Source organism: Alnus glutinosa, chromosome 3, assembly GCF_958979055.1.
Source record: "Alnus glutinosa chromosome 3, dhAlnGlut1.1, whole genome shotgun sequence".
NCBI classification, from domain to species: domain Eukaryota; kingdom Viridiplantae; phylum Streptophyta; class Magnoliopsida; order Fagales; family Betulaceae; genus Alnus; species Alnus glutinosa.
This window is the reverse complement of record NC_084888.1, coordinates 26,429,225-26,457,119: the sequence shown is the minus strand read 5'-3', so window position 1 is coordinate 26,457,119 and position 27,895 is coordinate 26,429,225. Positions and strand designations below refer to the sequence as shown.

At 39.8% G+C, this 27,895-nt stretch overlaps 1 protein-coding gene across 6 annotated transcripts; it reads left to right on the top strand.

The window, feature by feature from the left end:
* Window positions 1-6,910: 6,910 nt before the first annotated feature.
* On the top strand, window positions 6,911-27,657 carry LOC133864899 (pentatricopeptide repeat-containing protein At1g52620). 6 transcript variants are annotated; one of them, XM_062301338.1, is made up of 6 exons: window positions 6,911-9,748; window positions 9,843-9,956; window positions 11,275-11,446; window positions 12,395-14,467; window positions 27,085-27,380; window positions 27,490-27,657. In XM_062301338.1, exon 1 carries the CDS (start codon window positions 7,034-7,036, stop codon window positions 9,485-9,487), a length of 2,454 nt encoding a protein of 817 aa, XP_062157322.1. In that variant the 5' UTR covers window positions 6,911-7,033; the 3' UTR covers window positions 9,488-9,748; window positions 9,843-9,956; window positions 11,275-11,446; window positions 12,395-14,467; window positions 27,085-27,380; window positions 27,490-27,657. The 6 variants fall into 6 exon arrangements, with proteins under 6 accessions (XP_062157322.1, XP_062157323.1, XP_062157318.1 ...); XM_062301339.1 differs by lacking the exons at window positions 27,085-27,380; window positions 27,490-27,657 and adding an exon at window positions 15,684-17,106; XM_062301334.1 differs by lacking the exons at window positions 27,085-27,380; window positions 27,490-27,657 and adding an exon at window positions 15,684-17,106 and having other exon boundaries at window positions 12,395-14,540.
* The last annotated feature ends 238 nt before the right edge of the window (window positions 27,658-27,895 follow it).

The window sequence follows — 27,895 nt, the reverse complement described above, 5'->3', positions numbered from 1 at the left end:
ATAGACTAATAATGTGGGGGAAGATACCGACTTATTAGTCGAATCCAAATGATCTATTTGCGAAAGTTTGTGTATTGCTTAATGTCTTGGAGCCCTAGGTAGGCCGCATGTCCATTCTATTTTTTTTTTTTTTGAAAGGAAACAATAGCTTCCATTAAATATCAGCATTTACTACATACACCAACTCACTAGGACAAGAGTTAATCCACACTTGATTACACTGCTTTGACAGAGCTAATTTTGCTAGACTATGAGCTGCTTTGTTTCCTTCTCGTCTCACGTGGGAGACCTTCCAAGACACCAACGACCCCAACATCTGCCTTGTCTCGGTCAAAAAATGCCCATGGACGGAATCCACTTCCTTCGAATTAGTGAGAGTCAGAATGATCTCTCGGGCGTCACCTTCTAGTTCAACCGATTGATACCCCATAAAACGGCCGAAAGAGACAGCGCTCCGAGCGCTGATTGCTTCCGCAGCCACTGGGTCCCTGAAATGGGGAAGGACTTCACACTTGGCTGCTCTCACTCTACCTTGATGATCCCTGGCAATGATTCCAATCCCCATCAGTTTCCTTCCCCCATCCAAAGCAGCGTCCCAGTTGATCTTGATGCAGTTTTCCGCTGGTTTGCTCCAACCATCCCTGGGAGACTGCTCCCCTTGCCCTAAGGTTTCAACGCGCAAATTAGTAGTCCGAAACTCCTCCACCAGATCGAAGGCCTCTCTGATAAGGATATTCGGAGGCAGGATCGCACCTCCGAAGACCACCCTGTTTCGCCGGGACCAGATCTTGTGAGCGACCGCGGCGAAGTACTCGAGGTTCCTATCATCCAGCTTATCGCAGAGATCGGCGAAGACCCTAAGGAACTCCTCCGCCCCTGTCGAGCACTTCTGAATGGGTCCCCTGCAGGAGCCCCAAATCGCCTGAGCCGAGCCGCACCTCCACAGAGCATGGCTGACGGATTCTGCCTTGGAGCCGCAAATAGGGCATAACTGGTCAGTGACCACTTTCCTCTTATACAAGTTATTTTTCGTTGGTAGAATTTCATTGCATGCTCTCCATAGGAATAGAAGTATATGACGGGGTAATTTTAGGCTCCATAGACGCCGCCATAGGTGGGAAGCAGAATACACCGAGGATGAACTCCCCTTATCCCTGTCTCTTCTCTCCATTTCGAGGTGATAGGCACTGCGTACCGAAAAACCACCTTTTTTGGTCCCCCTCCAAATGAGCTTGTCCTCATGGAATCTAGGGTTTATAGGAATACTGCAAATCCTATCCACGGTTTCCTCCGAGAAAATACTTTTAATGAGGGGAACATCCCACCAATTAGCTTCCCTGTTTATGATGTCGGCCACTGTTGCTTCTCTAGGAAGCACCCTTACTGGGTCAAGAATTTTGTGAGGTGGATCAGGGATCCATCTGTCGTCCCACAGATTGATTCTGCGCCCATTTCCCACCCTCCACAGTAAACCTTCCTGTAAAAGACCCTTTGCCTGCCAGATGCTTCTCCAGGCAAAGGAGGCCTTCTTCCCCAGGTTAGAACCTAGGAAATCCGAATTGGGAAAGTATTTTCCACGCATAACTTGAGCTGCCAGGGAGTCCGGCCTTTTCAAAAGCCTCCAACATTGTTTGGCCAGCAATGCCGTATTAAAACACTCAATATCTCTATAGCCTAAACCCCCCAGATCCTTGCTTCTGCCCATTCTCCTCCAGGCCATCCAGGCAATCTTACTGGAATTGTCCTTGAAGCTCCACCAGAACTTCCCCATCATAGCATTGATATCTTTGGTCAGAGCTTTAGGGATTCGGAAGACACTCATAGTGTACGTTGGTATCGCTTGGATGACTGCCTTGAGCAACACCTCCTTCCCTGCGTGTGTGAGAAACTTCTCCTTCCATCCATTTAGCTTTGCCCAGATTCTCCCTTTGATGAAGTTGAAAGAGGAGACCCTAAACCTTCCTACAAGTGCTGGAAGTCCAAGATATCTCTCGAAACTCTGAACCTGCCCAACCCCTACTCTGGAGAGTATCTCATCTCTGACTATTGGTGGGGTATTTCTACTGAAGAAGATGGACGTCTTGTCCTTGTTTATTTTCTGACCGGAAGCCCCCTCATAGCAGTCCAGGATAGACTCAAGCTGGTTCAGCTCTCTTGTATTCGCTTTGCAGAATAATAAACTATCGTCTGCAAAGAACAAATGGTGTATCCGGATGCCTCCCCTGGAGATCGGAACCCCTGTTATCCCTCTGGCCCTTTCTGCATTCCGAAGTGAAGAACTCAGGGCTTCAGCGCAAAGGATGAAAAGATAGGGAGAGAGAGGGTCTCCTTGCCTCAGTCCTCGCGAGGGGAAAATTCTCCCTATAGGTCTTCCGTTGATGAGAATGGAGTAGGTGACAGACCGGACACACGCCATTAGGAGGTTGATCCATCTCATCTCAAAACCGAGCTTAAGAAGCACTGCCTCAAGGAAGTCCCATTCCACCCTATCGTAGGCTTTGCTCATGTCTAATTTAAGGGCCATGTATCCCTCCTTCCCCAAGAGCCTAGAAGCCATGGTGTGGAGAGTCTCAAAAGCCACCAGAACATTATCCGAAATTAACCTTCTTGAAACAAAGGCGCTTTGCTCCGGAGAGACTATGTGTGGGAGAATAGGCTTTAATCTATTTGCTAGGACTTTAGAAATCAATTTGTAAATTACGTTACATAGACTTATAGGCCTATATTCAGAGGGTTTAGAGGGAGAGTTCACCTTAGGGATGAGAACTATGTTGGTAGCATTGATCCCCATGTCCATCTGCCCTTCATTTAGGAAAGCTAAGACTGCTTTGCACACCTCCCTTCCCACCGTGGGCCAGTTTCTTTGATAAAAGGCAGCAGGGAAACCATCCGGACCCAGAGCCTTGAGGGGATGCATCTGAAACAAGGCTATCTTGATCTCCTCCTCAGAGAAACCGTGAAGAAGCCTTCTGTTCATGTCCTCCGTGACCCTAGTGTCAATCCCACTAATGCACTCCTCCACCCCATTAGTCCCCTGAGAGGTATACAGCTCCTCATAAAACTTGCTGAAGACCTTACCAATGTCTTTTATCTTCCTCCACGTTCTGCCCTGCTCATCTGTGACACTCCTAATACGGTTGATTTTCCTTCTATGCTGAACCCAGGAATGGTAGAAGGCTGTGTTTCGGTCCCCATACCGTAGCCAGTGTTGTTTCGCTCTTTGCTTCCACTTCATGTCCTCAAACTCCATTAAGTCATCTATCTCCCTTTGCAGAGCTTTTATCTGAGGGACCACAGCCGGGCATTCGTTGCTCTGGAGAGCAGCCAACTGGGTGGTTTTCTCCTTAATAATCTCTTCCTCCTTCCCAAATTTATGCCCCCCCCAGTCCAGAAGTGCCCTGCGGCAGGCTTCTAGTCTCTGCTGGATCCCCACACTCGGGGGGTCTAAGCTCGGGCTACTGTGCCAAGCTGAACGGATAATCTCTCCAGACTCAGTATCGTTTAACCAACTGGCTTCTAGTTTGAAACCACTGCCCGTTGGACCACGGTTCTGGCTTTTTCTAGGGTGGGCCGAGAAGGAAACCAAAACGGGGCTATGGTCAGAAGTTCTTGCTGCTAAAATGTCAACAGCAGAAGAAGGAAAGAGAGAGCACCACTCCTGGTTGGCCACCGCCCGATCGAGCCTCTCCTTTGTGAAGGTACCATTTGACCTCCGGTTACTCCAAGTGAAAGGGGAGCCTGAAAACCCCAGGTCCCCTAACCTGCAAGCCTCCAGAGCCTCCTTGAAGCCCGTCATTTGGGACTCCTTCCTGAGGTTTGAGCCTTCCTTTTCTTCCTGCGTGACCACCTCATTAAAACCACCTGCACACAGCCAAGGGACCGGATGGCAGGTGCTCAGGAATTTTAGCAGCTCCCACGAATCGGCCCGCCTGGCGCAGACCGGGTTGTCGTAAAAACCAGTGAGCTTCCACCAAGGGTTGTTATCTCCATCCTTAACCACAATGTTTATGTGACGTCTAGAATAGTTAAAGACTTCTACCGTAGACTCCGAATTCCACAAAAAGGCCAATCCCCCACTTCTCCCTATCGGATCGACCACAAAGACTCTATCAAAACCAATCTTCTTACAAATGTCTTCCATATACTGTTTAGAGCTAATAGTTTCCATCAAGAACACAAAAGTGGGCCGTCTTTCCTTCACCATATGGTGAAGGTCTCGAACTTTCCTGGGTTGCCCAAGTCCCCGGCAGTTCCAGCTTAGGAGACTCATTGTGGCTGGCGGGGCTGGTGCCCAGCCTCCGCCCAAGCCATATCAAACCCCATTTTGGCATCCAGTCTCGCCTTTTTTCCCCCCTCAGAGGAATCCTCGTCTCCTTCTAGCCCTGCTTGAAAAGGATCTCTTTTTCCCCCCTTCGTCTGTTCCGAGCTCAGGGAAGGAGGGCGGCTCCTACGTTTCCACCTGCGAGTGGGCTCGTTCTTATGCCCAATATTATCTCCTCTGATTCCCTCCATACCATCTCCACTGTCTATCCCCTGTGGGTCCAATTCCAACCCAGGCCCATCCTCTAAGTGCGGATTGCCCCCCCTATCTTTTGTCAGCCCAACATTTGACTCATTTAGAGTATAGTCTCCTACGATACCTGTCTGGTTGTTGTCTCCTGTTGACTTCTTCGTAGATCCCTCATTGACCGGAGGGTAATTCGCCTTCTCTAGCTGGTCAGAAGTTGGCATTAACTCCATGAGATCACATCGCCGCTTAGGACTCTGTAACTGTCCTGTTTCAGCAGCCTTCGTGTCCCGCACTTCTTTCCTTAAAATTGACTGCAAGATCTGCTTTTCGGTGTCATTCCCAATGCTGTGTACACTGACAGGTTTGTTGGAATCCCCGCCTTGGTGGTCCGGTGTCTCTCCCCTCTTTTCTTGCTTATCGTCCGACACTGCTTCTCCTCCGCCATCAGCTCCCCTCTGTTCGTTAGCCTCCTGACGGAGGGGGCTACTCACTCTCCCGTTGCCAGACCACTTCCTTCCTTGTGTAGACCGCACCTCTTCCGCTCGGAGCCAGGTTCCCCATCGTTTCGGATCTTCCTCGCCTTCCTGTCTGGATTCCTTTCTTTCACTGCACTGCTCCATATTGTGGAAAATGCGTCCACAATTGAAGCATAAATGTGGGAGCTTCTCATATCTAAAGTTGACCCAGACCATTTTCCCGTTCAGCCATAGGGCACGACCTCTCTCCAGAGGTTTGGTGATATCAATATGTATCTTGATCCTTAAACTGCTCCCCCTTCCTGGTCCTTCTCCAGAGACGTCCACCTCCTCGACCTTGCCAAGGGTTTCGCCAATCTTATTTCCCATCTCCTTGTTCATGCAAATAAGAGGGATATCTCTAACCTGGATCCAACACGGGGACTTGGAAAAGTCCATTTGGGTTGGCGGGGTACTTTCTTCCACTTCTCTGAGGACCAGGATGTTTCTGTCAAACAGCCACGGGCATCCCTCTTGGACCCTCTTTTTGTCCGCTTCTGAGGAGAACTCTAAAAGCCAAAAATTGTCCTCTAGTTCCTTGAAGACCACTCTCCCTGTAGTTTTCCATAGCCGAGCCATAAAGGCCTTAAAAGCCTCCTTTTGGACTCTTCTGTCGGACATTATTCTCCCAATCAGACACCGCCCGTTTCGTAGTCTTTGATCAGCCGTATCATCCTCTGTGATCACTATACTCGCCTTCTCACCCTCCGATAATCTCATACCTTCCCCTAACTTTTCAACTAACTCCTCCATCTCTGGCTTGATCAAGACAAAATCTTGACCCGCCCAGAGCGACTATAATCTCCTAGCAGCAAAGGATGCCAGGGACTAAAACCACTCTCCTCTTGGCTGTGATAGAGAGAAACAGTCCCAAGAGAGAGGATTAGGTATGTCCATTCTATTGTAAGACTTTCTTAGATGTGATCAACGAGAAATGATAGACGGGGGACGTTTGACCGTCCCCCGTCCATCATTTAATAATTAAAAAATATATTTTATTAAAAAAATGAAAAAATGCATAAAGGATAAATGAAAAAAAAAATATATTTTTTAATATTAAATGACGGACAGGGGACGATCAAACGTCTCCTGTCTATTATTTCTCGCGATCCACTGTTAAGTAAATAAATAAAAATAATGCTATATATTATGACAATATCCATTAACTCTTAATTATTATTTTTTTTGTTAATTTTTTTTTTTAACAAATACTAATTCAAGAGTTGAATCCATCATAGGATGTACTGTGACTGTAGGGCTGTAAATGAGTCGAGTTTGGATGAACGAACTTGAGCCGAGCTCATTTATCACAAGCTCGAGTTGAGTTCAAGTTCATTACGAGTTTTAAAAATTAAGCTCGGTTCGGCTGAGTTTGTTGTAAGTTACATAATTTATTTAACATACAAAAAAGAGGGGTGAACTCATTTAAAAATTAATATTACATTATATAACATATAAACAATATATATTTATATTGTAGGTTAAATAAACTATATAACTTAAAAAAAATTAAAAAAAATAATAAACTATATATATTAATAAAAATATACGAGTCGAGCCTTAATAATTGAGTCGATCCTAATACGAGCGGGTTCACGAACATTAATTAAGTCGAATCGAGTTTGTACGAGTTTGTATCGTTTAATTATCGAACATAATTTTGTATTTATGAACCGCTTATTTAATAATTGATTTGAGCACGAGTTGAGTTTAGTCAAGTTCATTTCAAATAAGTTCACAAGTAGCTAATCCCGTTTACATCCCAAACAGTGAGTTAATGATATAGTATTTAGCATTAGTCAATTACACATTTCCTCCCTTCTTCTCCCCGATTAAAGATACTAAAGAGGCGAGCTACGTTTTTTTTTTTGTTTTTTTAACAGTGAACTGAACAGTACATTTACTTTCAAATCTAGCGGCTGTTTGCGCGAGCAATCTCCCAAGAAGAGCACCAAAACCCTCAAACCCCCAAACTCCAAAACTCAACCACACTCTCAGCTCCTCTCCCATGTCTAAAACCCTTCTCTCTCGCATCAAACCCCTTCACAACCCCAAACCCACTTCGTCGTCTTCTTCACCCTTTCTCTTCAGGCCCTCTATCAAACTAGTCCAAGACACCATCCGAATCCTCGAAACCCATGAACAATGGGAGCAGTCCCTCGAATCCCATTTCTCCGAATCCCAAGTCCTTGTTTCGGACATTGCCCATCACGTTTTAGACCGAATAAATGATGTAGAATTGGGTTTGAAGTTCTTCGATTGGGCCTCAAAGCGGCCGTATGGTTGTTCGTTTGATGGGTCTGCGTATTCTTCGCTTTTGAAGCTTTTGGCGAGGTTTAAAATATTTTCGGAGATTGAATTGGTGTTGAAGAGTATGAAACTTGAAGAACTAAAGCCGACCCGTGAAGCATTGAGCGCTTTAATTCACGCGTATGCGGATTCTGGGTTGGTAGATAAGGCTCTTGAATTTTATCATATCGTGGGTGAAATGCATAATTGCGTGCCGGGTCTTTTCGCGTGTAATTCTTTGCTTAGTGTCCTTGCGAAGCATCGGAGAGCTGAAATCGCGTGCCGGGTGTATGATGAAATGCTTGAGAATTCCTGTGTGGATAATTTTAGTACTTGCATTATGGTTGGGAGTTTGTGTAAGGAAGGGAAGGTCAAGGAAGGTTGGAAGTTGATTGAAGATAGGTGGGGGAAGGGTTGCGTGCCGGATGTTGTGTTTTACAATACACTCATTGACGGGTATTGCAAGAGAGGTGATGTTGAAAGTGCCGATGGGCTTTTTAAGAAGTTGAAATTGAAAGGGTTCTTGCCTACCTTGGAAACTTACGGGGCCATGATCAATGGATTTTGCAAGAAAGGGAAATTTGAAGCGATTGATCGACTTTTGGTAGAAATGAAAGAGAGGGGTTTGAATATCAGTGTTCAAGTATATAATACTATAATTGATGCTCAGTATAAGCATGGTTGTGCAGTTGAAGTGGTGGAGACGATGAGGAGGATGATTAAGAGTGGTTGTGAGCCGGATATTATAACCTACAATACTTTGATTAATGGTTCATGTAGAGAGGGGAAGGTTAAGGAAGCTGATAAATTTCTGGAGCAGGCAATGAAAAGGGGATTAATGCCAAACAAGTTTAGTTATACTCCTCTTATACATGTTTATTGCAGACAAGGGGAATACTTCAGGGCCTCAGATTTGCTTATTAAGATGATGGAAGCAGGACACAAACCTGATCTGGTTTCTTATGGAGCTCTCATCCATGGACTTATTGTTGCCAGGGAAGTTGACGTTGCATTGACAATGCGAGACAAAATGATGGAAAGGGGAGTACTACCTGATGCTGGCATTTACAATGTCTTGATGAGTGGACTCTGCAAGAAAGGCAGGCTTCCTGCTGCCAAGCGGCTGCTTGCCGAGATGCTTGACCAAAATGTGCAACCTGATGAATTCGTTTATGCCACTTTGGTGGATGGGTTCATCAGAAATGGTGAAATTGAGGAGGCAAAGAAACTCTTTGAGCTCGCCAATGAAAAGGATATAGACCCTGGTGTTGTGGGTTACAATGCCATGATTAAAGGTTTCTGCAAATTTGGAATGATGAAGGATGCATTGTCATGCATCCTTAGAATGAGGAAAGGACGTCATGCTCCAGATGTCTTTACCTATACCACACTTATTGATGGGTACGTAAAGCAGCATGACTTGGATGGTGCACTGAAGATGTTTGGGCTGATGGTGAAAGAGAGGTGCAAGCCAAATGTGGTTACATACACCTCCCTCATCAATGGGTTTTGCAGCAAGGGAGATTCCGATAGAGCTGAAAAAACTTTCAGAGAGATGCAATCTTGTGGTTTGGAGCCTAATGTTGTCACATACAGTATACTTATTGGGAGCTTTTGTAAAGCGTGTAAACTTGCAAAAGCGGCCTCCTTTTTTGAGCTGATGCTGATGATGAAGTGCATTCCTAATGATGTTACTTTTCATTATCTTGTAAATGGGTTTGCAAATACTGCACTCAGTGAAATTCCCAAGGAAAGCAATGGCCTTCAGGAGAATGAGAAGTCTATGTTTCTGGATTTTTTTGGAAAGATGACATCAGATGGATGGGTGCAAATAACTGCGGCATATAATTCTATTATCATTTGCCTTTGTCAACATGGGATGGTTAAAACTGCTTTGCAGTTGCATGATAAGATGATCAGTAAGGGGTTCCTTCTAGATTCTGTTTCTTTTGCTGCCCTGCTACATGGTATTTGCTTGGAAGGAAGATCAAATGAATGGAATGCCATTATCTCCTGTAATTTGACTGAAAAGGAGCTCCAAACTGCTGCCAAATACTTGCATAAATTAAACCAATACCTACCCCAAGGAAGGACTTCTGAGGCTTCACATATCATTCAGGCCTTGATTGAGGACTACAAGTCTAATGACTCATCCAAAGCCTCAATGATGTAGAGAAGTGGTAAAATTTGAATGCCTCATCTCGTTCTTTTAAACATACAAGGAAATCACCTTTGGTTTGGCCTGACAAGTGTGGTGGACTATACTGCACGCTAATATTCCCTTTAATGAGATAATCTCCAAATCCTTATCATCTCCTTCATTAGAGCATATTTCAATCACACCTGCTGGACATCAGAGTGATGAACCTATTGTAAATAGATGCCCTTGAGGATCGATCTGAATCGACAAGACTGTATTCTAAAATCTTGATAGGTAATTTCTTAATAGAATCTGCATCTAATTTTTAAGAGTTTGGGGACAGTAGCTTTTGATATTGGATTAATCTCAGTTTATGGTGCTAGTGCAGGCAGTTTGGAGCTATTCAAGGACTGTCTTGTTCTATTGAAGCAGTAACCTTAACGTATCAAAACAAATCTTTATGTTAACAAGATATTGAAGCAAGCTTGACTTCACTTTGGAGGTATGTACAACTATTTTGTTTATAATATACTACATTTTTAATTTTTAAACTATTTTGTTTATTATATAACATATTTTTAATTGTAATATTGTGTATAATGTGGTCATTCATGTTGTGGTGCTAAGAAGGATGTTGTAATGCCCCACCTGAATAAAGACATTATTTGCAATATGTACATGTCGCTACTACTATTTTTGAGAAACAACGCAGTGGAAATTGTGTTATACATTCTTTTTTTTGAAACCATAAACTCACCTTTTGAAACACCAGAGCACTATAAATAACTTAAACTTTCATTCATACTGATATTTATATACAACTTAGTTCAATATACACATCTTAGTATTGTTCCAGAGTCTTAAAAACTATACAATAACAAGATCGGCACATAGGCCCACTAAACTTAAACCTTAAATCTTCAAAAGATATGCCCTCATCTCGAGTCTCCCAAAAGTCATGACCCCTCACAGTTCTACGGGTCATACTGGACATGCCCTTCTGGTTCATCTGCCTCCGGTGCAACAATAGCTGTAAAATTTACAAGGTGCAACTTATGTGTCCATGGCTTAGCAAATAAAAACCTTCAATAATCTGTGTAATGTGAGCCATTTTTGTTTGATACAAATCCTCTCTCTTTTTATAGATTGAAAACACTAATGCAACCCTATTTTTCTTGTAAGTGCTTTTGAGGTGAACACCAATGTAGATTTAAAAAAGAGAGACTTTTCTATCTTTTCTCAAGACACCAAAACACGTCTGTGTACATACTAATATCATTCAATATAGTTTCTAGTAGATAATATATGGCAATGTACTTGAATAAAACATGCTCTGTAAATTCAAACACATACATATACATATGCATATTTATTTAGGACCCATTCAACCGAAACAAAAGGCCCTCAAATCCCCAATAAAATCGTAACCCATTGAATTCCCTATAAAGAGAGCAACCAAATACCATTTTTCAAAGGAAATCAAGCACCCAATAAATTGAAGATAAAAGAACTCACCTTGGAGAAAAATTCTAGCCCCCGGTCAGTCCCTTGTCTCTCTCTCACTCTCTCTCCTCTCCCCCCCCCCCCCCCCCACCTTTATAGAGACAGGGGGACCAAACTTGGTCCCCAAGTTTCTTAGATTTTTTTTTTTTTTTAATCTGAACATTCTACCAAAAGCCCCTCATTTCCTTTTCTCTATTTTATTTTTCTTTTCTCATTACTTATTATTTACCCTTTATTATTTCTATTTTTAAGAGGACCTTTAAGATGAAAGAAGGGATCAAATAGTTTTTTTACAAAACAATATGTACTTAAATCAGCTAGTGTGTTTGAGGGATTGGCTTGAAGATGTTGAAGAAAATCCGTAGAATTCCTTAATTATTACTTGCCGAGGGATTTTCTTGGAAAGCTTAGAGTAGCAGCTATGATGCACAGGATTTGTGGGACTCTTGTACGACAATGGTATATTATCAGTGGAAGATGAAGAAGCAGGTACATGAATTCCTTCCTTCTTCTTTTAGTGCATATAACTATCTCTTTCAACATCACAAATAGTGTAGGATAAGAAATTATAGCAAGGCTAGATAAGTTTTTGAAAGAGAAATACAAGTTCCATCCTGATAAAGGGATGCCTAGGCCTGAAAATGCAAGCTAACCTCTTGCAATTTAGTTGTTAGCAGGGAGAAAGAAATGGGAGTGTGGTAAAACTTCTCTTGCTCAACTTGTCTATTCAGATCTTGTCTATGCAGATGACAGGATAGCTACATACCTCAAAATAGATTTAGGGTTTCTGTCACAGACATGTTTTATTTAACCCAGATTTTCAAAGAGATGATACTATCTCAGAATAATCATGTTATCAACTTTTTCTCATAGGATCAACTACAAACCCGTGTTGTAGATATCTTGGCTTGTAAGAGACTTTTACTTGTTTTCGTTTACTTATCGAAAAGAGATTTTCACTTGTTTTAGATGATAAATAGACTGATAACATCTAGAATGGCAGCAACTTGAAACCATTTTTAAGTTGAGGGGCCAAGGGAAGTAGGCTTTTGGTGACTAGTCGAGTCTCAAAGATTTTGGATGTTATGGGTGCAAAATCTCCCTATCATCTCCCATTTTTATTTTTCTGAGCCTCTTTAGTCTGACATGTTTTGATGATAATGAATCTTGATCATTGTTTGAATTTGAATTTAAAGAAGGTGGTTTGATGGCCAGTGCACATGAAGATCTAGAAGAATATGGTGCAGAAATTTTAAATAAGTAACAAAGGCTTTCCTTTGGTGGGTTAAACAAATAGGAGGTCTTTTACATTACACTGTTGATGTTCAAGAATGTTCATGAAGGAACTAGATGAAGAATCGAATTCCAAATCTAAAAGCGAAACAATTTTTCCTGCTCGTGAGTTGAGTTATGATCATTTTATCTTTTAATCTGAAGCAATGCTTTGTATACTATTCCTTATTTCTGAAGGCGTATTTGATAATAGTGAATTGATCAACTTATGGATGGCAGAAGCCTATATTGAGCCTATTGAGAACAAGAGTACAGAAGCTATAGGAAGCAAGATATTTTGATGATTTGCTAAAGTCTAAAGAGGTTCTTCTTTGAATGCTCAAGTGATGACAAGACAAAATATTGGATGGATGATCTTATTCATGACTTGCCACAGTCAGTTTCCATTCCCCATTGTTGCTGAGTTAAGGATAAGAAATCAAGTGGTATCCTTAAAGAATTTCATTATGCATCTGGTTTTTTTTTTCCCAGTTGAGGAGCATGCTCTGGAGATAATTGGAAGATCAAAGAAGCTACGCATGCTTTTATTGCCTTTTAAACACTTGAAAGCCTACAGTCAGGCCCTGACAAAATATTCTATTCACTTAGATATTTACAACTCCTTCAAAATCAATTGAAAATTTGAAGCAGTTGCACTACCTTGACCTATCAAAAACTGAAATAAGAAAGCTACCAAAATCGATATTCAGCCTCTATATCTTGGAGACATTGAAACTCTTAGGTTGCCCTTGGCTTTTCAAATTGCCCAGCAAGCTTGGAGCTTTAGTCAAACCTGAGACATCTGGAGCTGGATGAAATGTTCTGGAACAAGATCTCCATGTTGCCACCAATAATGGGACAATTAACCAGTCTGCACAATTTGCATAGTTTTCAAGTTGGCCACATTCCTGGACATGGAATTGAGGAACTCAAGAACATGGTTGTATCTTATGGGAACACTGAACATCACAAAGCTTAAGAATGCATTGAATCCTGGAGAGGCTAAACTGAAAGACAAAGAACTGGTACAGAAACTGGAATACAAATGGTGCATTGGAGATGTCAATTGAAAGATGAAGCAGCTGAAAACGAGGTAGTTGAAGACCTACAACCTCCCTTAAATGTCAAAGAGCTCCTCATTTGTCACTATAGGAGAATCAAATTTCCCAACTTCGATACTCATCAAAATTAAAAAAAAAAAAAAAGGAAATCCCAACTCTGATGAGAAATGTATTAGACCAGATATATGTTTATCATCTGACAAAGATAAATCTGTCCAGATTTAATAGATTTGCTTTATCTTGTTATCCTATTATCTCGGCCAGTTTATCATATAGGATTTAGAGATATTTTGATAATGCTGCCTACTTCAACCGTAGGTCAGTGATGCTATTTTATACATAAAAGAGTTAGTCCTTTAACAGGATTGTACAAGCCTTACGTTAACCACTAGAGAAGTACTTTAGTAGAACTATAACAAATCATCAGAGATGTAAACCTACAGCTATACAACTTCCTAAAGCTATACAACTTGTACTAGTAGATAACAAGATAAACTGGCCTAGATAATAGGGTAACAAGATAAAGCAAATCTATTAAATCTGGACAGATTTAATAAAATGGATTTCTTAGGAAATTTGGTCACTATTTCCTTGAATCATTGCATAAGATCCAAAATCTTATCTGTTGGCAAGAAACCCAAACTTGCAGTACTCTGCCTTTAAAATGTTCTGGAGTTAGAGGAATGTTCAGAGGCGTGTTACCCATCCCTCCAAAGGCTAAAGATCATTGACTGCACCAAGCTCAGGATGTTGCCCTGCTTCTTTCCTATGCTAGAAGTTCTGTAGATCAAAAACTGTGAATCATGGGATGCTATTCCATTAGCCCAACGGACAAACATTAAACTTGTTGTTGACAATCCTGTTCTAAAGCACTGGCATGAAGAAGAGTCAGATTTGCCTATGATGATGGCTAAGAAGAAACTCATTAACTGAGTTCTTCAGCCTTTCTCCTAGAAGTAAAAATTATCAATTGCCCTTAAGCTGAAAGGCTAAGAAGAAACTCATTAACTAAGTTTCTTTATGTTGGGGACTGCCCTGGACTCCAGGCCTTGCCAGAGGATTGTCTTTCACCCTCACTCTCAACATTTTTCTATACGAGGATGTCCCTCACAGATGGAGCAAAGTCAAAGATGGAGATTGGTCGATGATCATGCACATCCCTGATCTGGAAATCGAGGTAGCGTCCACTGAAATTCCATCATCATCATCATCTTCATCAGCTTGGTGCTTTCTTTTTAGGAGTTGAAGAGGTTTGCACCTACTATTTTAGTATTTTTCTGACATGCCAGTACAAAACTATTGATATATGACAACGAGCATGATGCCACTCTCAAAATTCATAGGGTTGCCTCTGTTGAATTATTGAGATGCTTTTTGATGGTCATACTGATATGAGATACCAATATTTGTGTTGAAGTTGTGTTGTGGGTGCTGCATGCGGGTTTTAGGGTTGGTCCTTATGGATTTGTTTGGGCTTTTCTTTTTATGGGTTAGCTTTGGCTTTTCTTGTGTATACTTCCCGTGTACTTAGGAGCGCCTTACGCTTATATATAAAGTTTTCTTACTTATCAAAATATTTGTGTTGAAGTTAAAAAGATGCGTTGGAAATAGAACTCCCCTCAAATAGTGCTTGTGTTATCCAATTTAAAAATATTTACAATAGAAACTACATAGAATCTTAAGTTTCCTAGTCTGTTTGATTATTGCAAAGGAGCATCCTTCTCATAGAATCAGAATTTTTTTTTTTTTTTTTTACTTTTGTATGGAAAAGGTTCTGTCTGATTTTTTAGATCGCACACTAATATTAATGCAGAAAAAGACTTATGAGAATTGGTTTGTGCTTCACCTGGGAAGTATATGAGACCTTTGCTGTATCACCCTTTGAAAGCAAAACGGGCAAGGATTGAAGCTTGAACGGCTACCACATATTGTAGAGCCAAATAAGAATACCAGTATAACAGTGATAATATTATATTTCTCAATGACACCCTTTCTTTGATATCTTCAGTTTTATAATTTTCTACATGTTAAACCTTCAAATATGATCAAACATAACTTACATATATAAATCGAAGTATTACTTTTCTAGACATAACCCTACAGGAAAGCTGCTGTTTGGAGTGATATTAGGATTCTGGCCCAGCAAGAGAAAGTGACGACGGTTTCTGTCTTTTGTAATTCGTTACTCGTCATTACTTTTTGTTTGAGATGGCCTTTAGTGCTAAAAATTATAATTAAATTATTAAAGTTTGACTTATAGATTAACCTTTAGCGAAAATGTGTCATTGCATATTATGATACACTTCTTAGTCATTTTGGTATTTAACTTCACTAGCTTTGCATCTATTTGTGGATTAGATATGTTACGCTAATACCCTACTCTTATATTGCAGGAAGAGCACAAGAAGCCCATTAGGGCATTATTTTGAGCTCTCAAGCCATGCCTCCCAAAGCTCGCCAAAGAAAATTCTAGAACATGAAGCAGAAAATTGGCTTGGAATTAATACATCAATGCATGGACTGGTTGGAATTAAAGAGAGGTACGCCAATTGATTTTGAGCATAACATGGTGAGTAGTGAGACACTGTTGTGGATTGGTTTAGAATAGTGTGACACAACAGAGTTATTACTGGGCTGCTGGGCATGTCATGGTATTCTGGTTAGCTATTCCAAGGCAGACAGAGTGTTGAACAAAAGTTGCATTCTCTTGGCATCATTCCACAGGTTCGGTGTAGCTTTTGTGGACAAGGCGTGGAAGATTTTGGGTTGCCTCTTCTTCTCTGAATGCATTTGGTATTTCTTATGTGAAAAGTGAAACTTGTTTTGGATTCAGAATGGGGGAGGAGGTTGGTTATCATTTGGATGATCCACATCTTCAAAAGGAAGTCCTTTTTCTTTCTTTTTTCCTAGTCAATACAGGAAAAGGGAAAAGGATTACAGGATACAGGAAAAGGGAAAAGGATTACAGGCAAGCAGATAGAAAAGAGAAAAAAGAGAGAAGATGAGAATTATAAGGATAAAACCCAAAAGAACCTTGAGTAGCTGCCCATTTAGCCACTAAGTGAGCCCTGAAATTTCCACTTTCTGTAAGATTTTGAGAAGCTCTGTTTGGTTAACCTACCAAAAGCAGAGTAGTCGTTCTTATTTATAGCCAAAGACGCAGAGATTCTTTTTCAATGAGTTTAGATAACTAAAGCAACAAAGACAGAAGGCTTTTCATACAGAGGTACAGGTAACTACAAAGAAGGAAAAAATGAAGAGACTTGAGCTGCTACTTCTTTACATAAAACATGGGTCTCAGTCGGCGCAAGTCATGGGAGGATGGGCTGCTGTTGAGAGGTGTTGACTGGCATAAAACATGGACGATGGGCAGCTGTCATGCATGAAAGGAGTAGCTATTGTGAGCTGAGATTTATCCTTTTAACACTTTACAAACAGGAATCTGAGATAGAAGAAGAAGAGTGTCTCTGATTATAGGAGCAATCCTCCAATCTACAATGCTTTTTAAGAGCCATGATAGTAACAAGAGAGTCTCCCTCTAGAATGAGCTTGTTGGCACCCAAAGATATGGCCAATTTAGTTGCTACAAGTGTTGCAGTTGCCTCAGCAACATTAACCACAGTACAGTTTATCTTCAAGGAGCCAGCAGCTAAAATTTGACCAGTATCATTGCAAACATCAGCCGAAGCCACAGAGAACTTTGCTCTAATAACAACGTCAAATTTGCTTTTAAAGTGCATGTAAAAGGAGCCTTCCAAAGATGACTTTCAGCATTTAAACCATCCCAAGCTTGAAAATGAGAGTTAACATGTCTTATACCTTTTAAAATTCAGAAGAAGAATATGCACTTTTTGGTTTCTAAAAAGCCAAATTTTTATCCGTAGGAATAGAGTTAGGATCTGAAAATTGTCGATCTCTTTTTTAGGGATAGCTAAGAATTTAGGAGTAATTATAGCCTTGATCCAACTAGATGTATGCAAATTAACAAAAGCTTCAACATTTAAAGGCCAATTGGAATGTCTCCATATAATCCTTGCAATATCACGTCCCAAGAAAATATGATTTGCAGTCTCCAACTTTGAATTACAAAGAGGACATAACCACACCTCATCCTCCACAATAGTAGAAGTGGAAAATCTAGCTACTTTGTCTCTGGTTGGGAGGATATTCCAAGCAACTTTCCAAATAAATTGCTTTAATCTAGGTCCTTAATGAATTGAGAGAGAGAGAGAGAGAAGAAGCAAGGAAAAAAGGAGAGCTCGTCGCTGCCGGGGGTCCCTCCCCCCGGCTCTTGTCTTGGCCCTTAGTCTTCCTAGACTAAGGTGTTTTTTTGTTTCCTCCCTGAGCTTCTCTCAGTGGAGGCTAGATTTCTTCTAGCCATTAGGGCAGGGGAGCTTTTGTTCCCCTAGCTTTGTTAGGCTATAGTGGTTTATATTTGTGTTTTTCTTTTTCTTTCTTTTATTTCTGGCAGGAAAGCTCAAATCTAGGTGATCCAGCCTGGAGGTGTGGCGGTGATTGTGTCTTTAACGGTGGTTGTTTGGCCGATTTTTCCAGTTTTTCATCTTCAAATTTGGAGCCAAATCTACACAACTTCGATACTTTTTTCAAGACACGCGCCCCTCAATCGTGCTCTTCGTCTTTGTCCGCTCTAGCAGCCGGAAGCTCAGGCCACGTCGGTTGTCGGTGTCCGGCACGTGGCCTGCACGCGCCATAGAGCCTTTTGCTCTTTGACGAGTGTGACGGCCACGCCCCGCTTTCATTGGCCGCGCACGGTGCTGGTTGAGGTCTACGGTGGTTGATCTACGGCTTGGTGGGATCGGTGACGGCGCGTGTCCTCCACGCGCCGCTCTCTGGCGGAATCCATTTCTACCTCTATTGCCGGCAACCTTTTTTTAGGTTTTTTCTGCTTTGTGTTGTGTATTCCTCTTGTTTTCTCCGGTACAGTTTGTCTGGGTATTGCTCAAATTTTATTGGAATTTCTGTTGGCTAATTGCTAGATCGGCCATCTTTTATTTGAGAGTGAGCTTAATGTAAGAGAGGCTCAAATGTAATTCTGGTAAAATTTGGTATTTCTGCTCTGGAAGTTGTTTTTTAAGTCAGATCCTTCTGGCTTAGAGTGTAGGGGTCTTGTACCTTTTTCTCAAGATGTATACTTTCGGGCCTTTTAAACAATGTATAGTAGCACATGCTACATGTTCTAAAAAAAATTAAAAATGCTTTCATCTATGTAGAAGTTTAGGAATATGATCCTCACACAACACACATTACATAACTTTTACACAACACACTCATATGGGGTAGGTCCCCCTCACATGGGTCCCATCACATGTGAGTGTGTTGTGTAAAAGTTGTGTAATGTGTATTGTATAAATATATGTTCCCAGAAGGTTTAAGAGTTTGTTTGGGTGTGTGTTTGAGGAGCCTAAAAGTGCGTATAACACTCATAAAGTCCGTTTCAAGAAAAAAGTGTCAATCTGGTAAACAAAATTCAATTGCTATTGAGGGTCTAAAAATCCCAAAAACCACGTTTTGCCAAAAGCTAGAAAATGATGCTATCTATAAAACACACTTTCGAAGGAAAAATGCGAGACGTATTTTATGTTTAATGAAAATCTCACATTGGCAAAAATATTCATACAAATTAACATAATTACAACGGGCTAGTTTGGCAAACTATTTTTATTCTCCCTATATTTCTTTTCACTTTTTTCAAAAATATCAAATAAAAAACATTCTAACTTTTTTACAATTTTTATATCACATTAATAATTTTTTATTACTATTCAAATAAAAAAATCCACTACAAAACAAAACTTTTTCACTTTTCTATAAAACATTCTCAAATTTTATATTACATCAATAATTTTTTATTATATAATACACAAATATTCCCCAACCCAATTACTTACCAAACAAGCCCAACAATACCACTATATATACATCTTTTCCCACACCCTCCTCTTATGAAAATTCGATAGTCGCCAATTTGGGAGTTCAAGAGAGTCCCGTCCTTTGTGTTTATAATAGCTATGAATTTGAGAACTGGTGTGACAATCACTGAGTGGTAAGTCCGACTTCTCTTTCAACTTTGTTTTTCGATTTTGTTCTTTTAATGGGTTTTGTGGTTGAGAGAGAGAGAGAGAGAGAGAGACGAGGGTTCTGGAGAGACATGGTGCCAAGACGAGTCAAGCATTCAACAATCAAAAACATCCAATAAAACTTATATGAATATTAATTGTAATCATATTGCTAATCTTCTAATGATCCACTGATGTATTATGAATTTACTTCAGGCATTTCGAGATGCCTAAACTCTCCAACAATGGCACTTCTAGAGGCCAAAACAATCCAGAAAACTGTTCTCTTCAATATTCTTTTTCATATCCTCATTCTTTACCCGTTGGGTCTTATAACAGAATGGTGCCAACTAATTCTTCTAGAGCATTCTGCCATCTCATCACTTCTAGAGCCTTCTGCCATATCTTTATATGCTCCCTACTTCACTCTCTATCTTACTTACAATAAGACCCAACACCTTAACAAAATTACAAAGTAAAAAAGCCTAGCCGAACTAACTTATTTACAAACAAAAGCCCATTAGATAAAAGGCCCACTAACCTAATTAACCCATTAAAGGCTTATTATGGGCTTGTTTGGGTTTGCGATTTCAAAAAGTGCGATTTAAAAATAGCGATTTTAAAATGTGTGATTTAAAAAAGTGATTTTTAAAAACGCAGTTAAGTGTTTGGCAAAATCGTAGTTTGACCTTTAAAATCGCAAGTTAGCCTTTTAAAATATTGCGTTTTCAAAAAAGCACCCTATTGCCTGCGATTTGAATAAGCACTTTTTTGCGTTTTCAAATCACAATTTTTTAAAAACACAGTTTCCAAACGGTTCATTTCTTTGCGATTTGGTTTAAAATTGTACTTTTTCTCTACGAAATAGCAATCCCAAACGCACCCTATATTATATCCCTTACATGAAGTTATTTTTTAAAATTTTAATGTTTTAAGGATTTATTTGAATGTAGCTCTTTTTTATGCGCCAAATACTTTGAAGTGAGTGTTGTGATGTTACTTTTGGCTGTTTGTTCTTTCTTTTTCTTTTTTTCGTGTTATTATTTTGGTTTTGTATTGAAAGATTATTTATAGCTTAGAGCCTATAAAGGTTTTGACGTTTTGTTATATATCGGTACAAGAAAGAAAGAAAGAAAATGCATGTTGACGTTTTGTTATAGATAGGTTTTGACTTTTTGAATTATCACTCTTTTTATTATGGACAAATATTTTAAGGCGCATAAAAGACAAAATATTGGACATTCAAGTTCAAAGTATGAAATTAAATAATTAAAAACTAAAAAAGTTCACATTAATTTTGTAAGATACAACTTAAAAACTTCGGCTCTCCTTTGGGCTCTCTTCTCTCTCCTCTCTGGGATAGAAACCAGAGACTCTGTCTCTTTATTTTTCGTTTAACCTTCTTTATCCTTCCCATCCATCTTCTTCTTTCCACCTCTTGTTTCTTCATCACTACCATGACATCTCCTGAATCTCTGCAAGATTTAATTGACAAAACAGAAGCTCTTGGGTTTGAGTTTCCTCATGAGTTTCCGAAACATGAAGTCATTGAAGAACCGCCTCCTCCTCAGGAGGCTTTTGCACTCATTGGGAAAATCCTTTCACCCAAACCCATCAACACCCAGGCCATTCGAGAAACTCTGGCTACTTTATGGAGTTTTGCAACCCCCTTGGCTGTTGAAACTCTTGCTCCTAATAAATTTCTGTTGGGTATTTCAAATCTAGAACATGTGGAGAAGATTCTAAATGAGGGTCCTTGGAATGTTCGGGGTTCTTTTCTGCTTCTACGTTTATGGTCACCGAAGCTGGCCATTGCTGAGATGGAGCTCACTCACTATCCTTTTTGGATCCAAATCCATGGTCTTCCACACCAAAACATGACGATCAAGAATGCGGTTATGATCGGGAAAGGATTGGGAAGTCTGTTGAATCTTGATAATTTGTGTGACGTCCCACATCGCCTGGGAATGAGGATGTGCTTATATGTATAAATGCACCCTTCATGACACAACGCGTTTTAAAGCTGTGATGATTATGAACCTATCAGAACTCCGCAGTTAAGCGTGCTTCTGCGAGAGTAATCCCATGATGGGTGACTTCCTGGGAAGTCTGGTTTGGGGAGCCAAAAGCAGACAATATTGTGTTATTGGGGGTGGATCGTTACAAATAGTATCAAAGCCATTGCCCAGCCTGAGATGGTGGGAGCGTGCACAAGCCAATTAGGGACGCCAGCGGGGATGCTGGGTCCAAAGAGGGGGTGATTGTGACGTCCCACATTGCCTGGGAATGAGGATGTGCTTATATGTATAAATGCACCCTTCATGACACAACGCGTTTTAAAGCCGTGATGGTTATGAACCTATCAGAACTCCGCAGTTAAGCGTGCTTCTGCGAGAGTAATCCTAGGATGGGTGACCTCCTGGGAAGTCTGGTTTGGGGAGCCAAAAGCGGACAATATTGTGTCATTGGGGGTGGATCGTTACAATTTGGATAGTCCTGGTATTGTTTGTAGACCATTTCTCCGTGTTCAGGTAGGAATTAATACTTCTAAATCTCTTATTCTGGGATTTAATTTAGCTTGTGAAGGATGTGATCCTCTTTGGTTTAGATTTCGTTATGAGCGACTGTGTGATTATTATACCCTGTGTGGTCTTATTGGTCATAAAAGGCTTGGTTGTCCACAACCCAAATCCCTTTTCCATTGGCCAAGTATAGTTTGTCTTTGTATGCTTTGCCTTCCAATGGTCCACAAATGGTTTTTCCTCATGCTAAGGATGATTCAGACTCTGGGGTCTCCTCTGATGGTCAGGCTTAATCTCGTTCGAAAGTTAACTCAAGCTTTAGCTATGGTGAGTCAACTCGGTTGCAGTTGGTTCCTTTTCAACGAGAACTGTTAGTTCCACACTTGTCACAACCCCTGGATGATTCTATGGAAATATCTCAGTCAAATACTCGAAGAGTTGGGTCCTTTCCTCTGCATTCCAAATCTATCAGTCAAGCTTCGGGCATATCAGATCATGCCACGTCTGCTAGCTTCAGTATAATACTTGACAATCAGAGTACTTCATCTGTTTCCTCTGTTCGAGATAAAGGCAAAGCACCCATGATAGACACGTGTCCTACAACTCAAGTAAAACATCATTATATTCTGCCGGTTGCTGAGTATTCTAGTTGCTATCCCCATAATACACCCTCTGTTTTGGATTCTCTTATCACTAATATTCAAGAAATATCTAAAGGGCATAATCTGGATTTTCCAATTTTAGAAAGCCCAAACCTTAAGCATCTGGCCCGTTTCATGGATTTCCTATCCACATGGGCTCACACACCATCACCTCCTTTACCTACACATGGCCCAAAACCATTCCAAATCCACCCTCCATCTGATTCATTTCTATTGGGCCAAAACCCTCATTTGCCAAGCCCACCTAATCAAGACCATGCTAAGGGACCAAGCCTTATCTCATCTAGCTTTATTCCTTCACAGATTGCCCACCTTGATAAAGCTATTGATCATCGTCCTAAACCATTCCAGATTACATCTCCAATTCCACCTACCGGTGCTGGATTCAATAAGCCAAATCCCCATAAATCATCTAGTCCGAATAAACTTACTAGATTTCATCCATACTATACCAGGTCTCAAAGTCCATCTTCCCCACCACCTGCTCCGCCACCTTCACCAGTCAAACCACCATCAACACTGCCAGTATCCCTTAAAAGGCCTTTGATTGATCTTGATGAGTTGACTTTGTTTGAATTGAAAAAACAAAAAGCCTCCAAACCTACAAAAATGGAAATGGCAGCTTTGTCTCTTACTGCTTTGCAATATTCTATGGATGTTCCTACTCGATGCTATGGTTCAGTACCTCCATCTATTAAAGTGCCACCCGCTCAGTCTACAGTAGCAACAGAACCGGTTCACTCTCCTTATGGTGTTCCTCCTACTAGTATGGAAGTTGATATGGAAGCATCTCTCTCACCCATCCGAAAATATTATCGTTCAAATAGGGGAACAAGACTGTTTAATCAGGGTTTGAGTAAAGCTCCTAATTCAAATATTTGTGGATCCAACACAGTAGAAAAGGGGGAGAACCAATCTGGTTCTTCTCCCCAAAAATAAAACTTTTAGCTTGGAATTGCAGAGGGTTGTCTCATGTCTCTGCAACCCAAAGCTTAAGAGTCAAGATTCGTAAACATAGTCCTAATGTTATATTTCTATCTGAAACAAAAACCAATCCTTCTATTGCATGTATAATTATGAACATACTTGGTTTTTTTTTTTTTTTTTTTTTTTTTTTTTTTTTTTAATTTTTTTTTTTTTATGGTTCATGTTCCTCCAGTTGGTACCAAAGGAGGTCTCTTGCTTACATGGCGTCATGGTGTTGAACTTGAATGTTTTGCTACTAATATGTATAATATTTCTGCTTGGTGTTATTCGGATCCCTCACATCATCCTTGGTTGGTTGCTTGTATTTATGGTTGCCCATATTATTCTTCTCAAGCTCAATTTTGGGATGAAATTATGTCCATTGGGGATAAATATTCTGGACCATGGCTTTGTTTGGGAGATTTTAACATGATTCTGGACCAATCTGAAAAAATGGGAGGATTACCATTTGCTAGTTCTTCTAATGATTTTTTCCATGCATTTATGAATGAATGTGGTATGGTTGATTTGAGTTATGCTGGGAATCCATTCACATGGTCTAATCATAGGGAAGGGAGGCATTTGATTAAACAATGTCTTGATAGGGGTGTTGCATCAACTCAGTGGATTAGTCTTTTTCCACAATTTTCAATTTGTCATCTGGCAGCAACAAATTTTGATCATAATCTTCTCATTCTCAATACTGCAACACCACTTTCACATTTACCTATACCTTTTAGGTTTGAGGAATTTTGGACTAAACATCCAAAATCCTATTCGGTAATTTGTGCAGCTTGGGATTCTTTTGTCAATGGTTCTTCTGCTTTTATCTTAGCAAAGAAATTGAAATCTGTGAAATATGCTCTAAAAATTTGGAATTCTCTTTCATTTGGGAACATTAAGAAAAAAATTAACTTGGTTACTCAACATATTGATGATATACAGAAATCAAGTTTTACCATTCAGTTGCATTTGAATGAACTTAATCTTAAGTTTGAGCTTGATTCGCTTCTTCTCCAGGAAGAAATTCTTTGGAAAAGTAAATCCCGTGATACATGGCTTACTTGTAAGGATTTGAATACTAAATATTTTCATGTATCTACATTGATTAAGCGAAGACGTAATGCTATTGATTTTTTAAAATTGTTTTCCGGTGCTTGGGTATCTGACAGAAGAAATATAGGCAATTGTTTAAGTCGCCATTTTAAGGAGCTATTCTCTTCCTCTTCACCTATTGTGACCGATGATTTGTTGAATCTCTTTGATTCTACTGTTTCAGAGGAGGAAAATATTACTCTTTGTTCAATTCCTTTGGAGAAGGAAATTTATAAAGCTCTTTCAAGTATTGAGGCTACCAAAGCTCCAGGTCCTGATGGGTTTACTACACTCTTTTACCAGAAATATTGGAGTATCATTAAGGGAGTAGTCTAAATTGTGTCTGGGATTTTTTCAAAAGAAATCAACTTTTGAAAGAGCAAAATCATACTTTTATTGCTCTCATTCCTAAGAGATTGGGACCTTTTTCGGTCAATCATTTCAGACCAATTAGTCTATGCAATATAATCTATAAGATTATTTCCAAGATTCTGGCAAATAGGTTTAAAGGTCTTTTATATCATTTTATTTCTCCTAATCAATTGGCCTTTGTTCCTTCCCGAACAATTTAGGATAATTCAATTCTAGCACAGAAGCTGCTTCATTCACTCAAATCCAAAAAAGGCCGTGGGGGTCTTATGGCTGTCAAAATTGATATGGAGAAGGCTTTTGACCGAATGGAGTGGGGTTTTTTATTAGCTATTATGGCTAAACTGGGATTTCATCCAGTTTGGATTAACTGGATCAGAGTCTGTATCTCTTCTACTTCCTTCTCTATTCTTATCAATAGTTCCCCCTTTGGTTTTTTTACCCCTTCTCGTGGACTTCGACATGGCGATCATCTATCTCCATTTTTATTTATTCTTGGCACTGAAGTGTTATCCAGACTATTCCATCATCAGGAATCCATTGGACTGCTAAAAGGAATCAAAATTGCAAAAGATTGTCCAACAATTACACATCTTTTGTTTGCTGATGATCTAATAATTTTTGCAAAGGCTACATCCTCTGAAGCTGCAACCATCAAATCTTGTTTGGATCTTTATTGTTCCTGGTCAGGACAACAAGTGAATGTTGAGAAATCTTCAGTCTTATTTAGTAAAAAAACCTCTTCTTCAACAATCAATAGTATCAAAGGTATTTTTCCTTATAAGCTCACCTCTTCGGCTTCCTATTATCTAAGGCTTCCCTTTATAATTGGTAAATCTAAAATGGAGGCTTTTCAGTATATTGGATAAGGTTCTTAACAAAATTGAAGGATGGCGAGTAAAAACTCTTTCCTAAGCAGGCAAAACGATTCTTATAAAAGCTTGTGCGGCTACTATTCCTTCATATGCTATGAGCAATTTTGTATTGCCTGATTCGGTTTGTGATATTTTGGATCGTCAATTCAAGAATTTTTGGTGGGATTTCCCCAAGGGTAAATTGCATAATTTATCTCTTAAATCTTGGGGCTCTATTTGTATGCCTCATTCTCAAGGAGGTTTGGATATTCATGATATGAAATTGACAAATTTGGCACTTATTGCAAAACTGGGATGGAAGATTCTCAATAATTTTGACAGTACTTGGGTGAAATATGTTCAGGATAAATACATCATGTATGGAGATTTCTTGTCTTCTCCTTCTCCTAGTTTAGCTTATTGGTTGTGGAAAGGAATACAAAAAAGTCGTTCTTTAATCTCTATGGGTTCTTGTCTTCAAGTTTCCATCAATTTTGATTTTCTTGTTTGGACAACTTCTTGGGTTCCCACTATACCTGGATTTGTGCCTAAACCACGATTTCCTAATAATTGAAATCTCCCAACTGTTCTTATTTCGGATTTCATTATCCCAGGAACTAATAAATGGAATCTGCAAGCTCTATCTTATGTTTTTGATGCTCCATTAATTTGTGAGATTGCAAAAATTCATATTTCTTTGTCAACTCATCAGAAGTTCTTATGGACCTTTTCTACATTTGGGAAGTTTACGACAAACTTGGCTCACCTTACTATCCAGAAGAATCGTTCAACCATTACTTCTTTGCCTGGTACTTCTTCTACCTTTTGGAAAAGTTTGTGGAAACTAAATCTTAATGATCAATTAAGATTATTTATTTGGAAAATTGCTTGGAACATTCTTCCTACTCGGGATCGTATTAGCTCCATATTTTCACATGTTGCTCAAGATTCTCGTTGTCCTCTTTGTAAGGATGGTGAAGATTCAATACATGACTTGTTCCTTAAGTGTTTTTATGCTCGTGTCATATGGAAACTCTCACCTTGGCCTCTGGATTCAATAGTGCTATATTTTCTAAATATATTAAATTGGATCAAAGCCATCATTTCTCCTGGGTTGGTTCTTAATATTCCAAAAACTGATCATCATTATTTTCAAATTTTTGCTACTGTGGCATGTGATCTTCTCTGGTTTTCCCCGTAATAAAGCTTTTCATGACGATATTGCTTTTGATGCTCTCCAACTTTCCAGAAATGTTAACAAGGTCTCTATGAAACATTTAGTAGCTTGGAAATCAGTTCCAACAAATTCAGTGGATGAAAAATGGATTCCTCCACCTCCATCCATTTTCAAGATTAATTTTGATACGACGATAAAGGATTCTTTCTCTTTACAAGCAGCTATCAGTAGAAATCACAACGGACAAATCATTCAACAAGTTACTCAAGTCAGTCAACCTTGTCATCAAAATATGGGAGAGGCATTAGCAGCAAGGTTGGCGGTTTCCTTGGCTATCTCACTTCGTCTCAATCATTTTATTATTGAAGGTGATTCTCTAATTGTTATTTTGGCTCTTCAAGATCCATCCTTTACTCAAGATTGGCGAATCTCTTCTACTATTGAATCTATACCTCCCGATTGTTCCTGGTCTGCTAGGAAAATCTATAGAAGTGCAAACTTCTGTGCTCATTATGTAGCACATTGGGCCGTAACCAAGGTAACAAGTGGCAGCATTCCCATCTCTCCGCCCCCTATCCCTTCGATCCGAATAGTTAGTGGTAAAGATCTACCTTGATCTTTTTTGTAATTAGTACTATGTATTTGTTTTAGTTTATGTTTCTTATTGTTGTTTGAGCCATTGGTTTGATATGGCTTTAGTTATGTAAGTTCTCTAATTATCTATAAAAAAAAGAAAAGAAAAAAGAAGTTCACATTAACCATTTTTATATAAAATAGAAAACAAAATTACATGTCATTTTTGCAAGTAAAAGCACTTTTCTAGTTTTGTTACCAAATATCAGTAACAACCAAAAAGCACTTGACATGTAGTTACAAAACAGCT

Excerpts from the sequence above, each read along its gene's own strand:
- LOC133864899 (XM_062301338.1), top strand. The coding sequence starts at position 7,034 with ATGTCTAAAACCCTTCTCTCTCGCATCAAACCCCTTCACAACCCCAAA.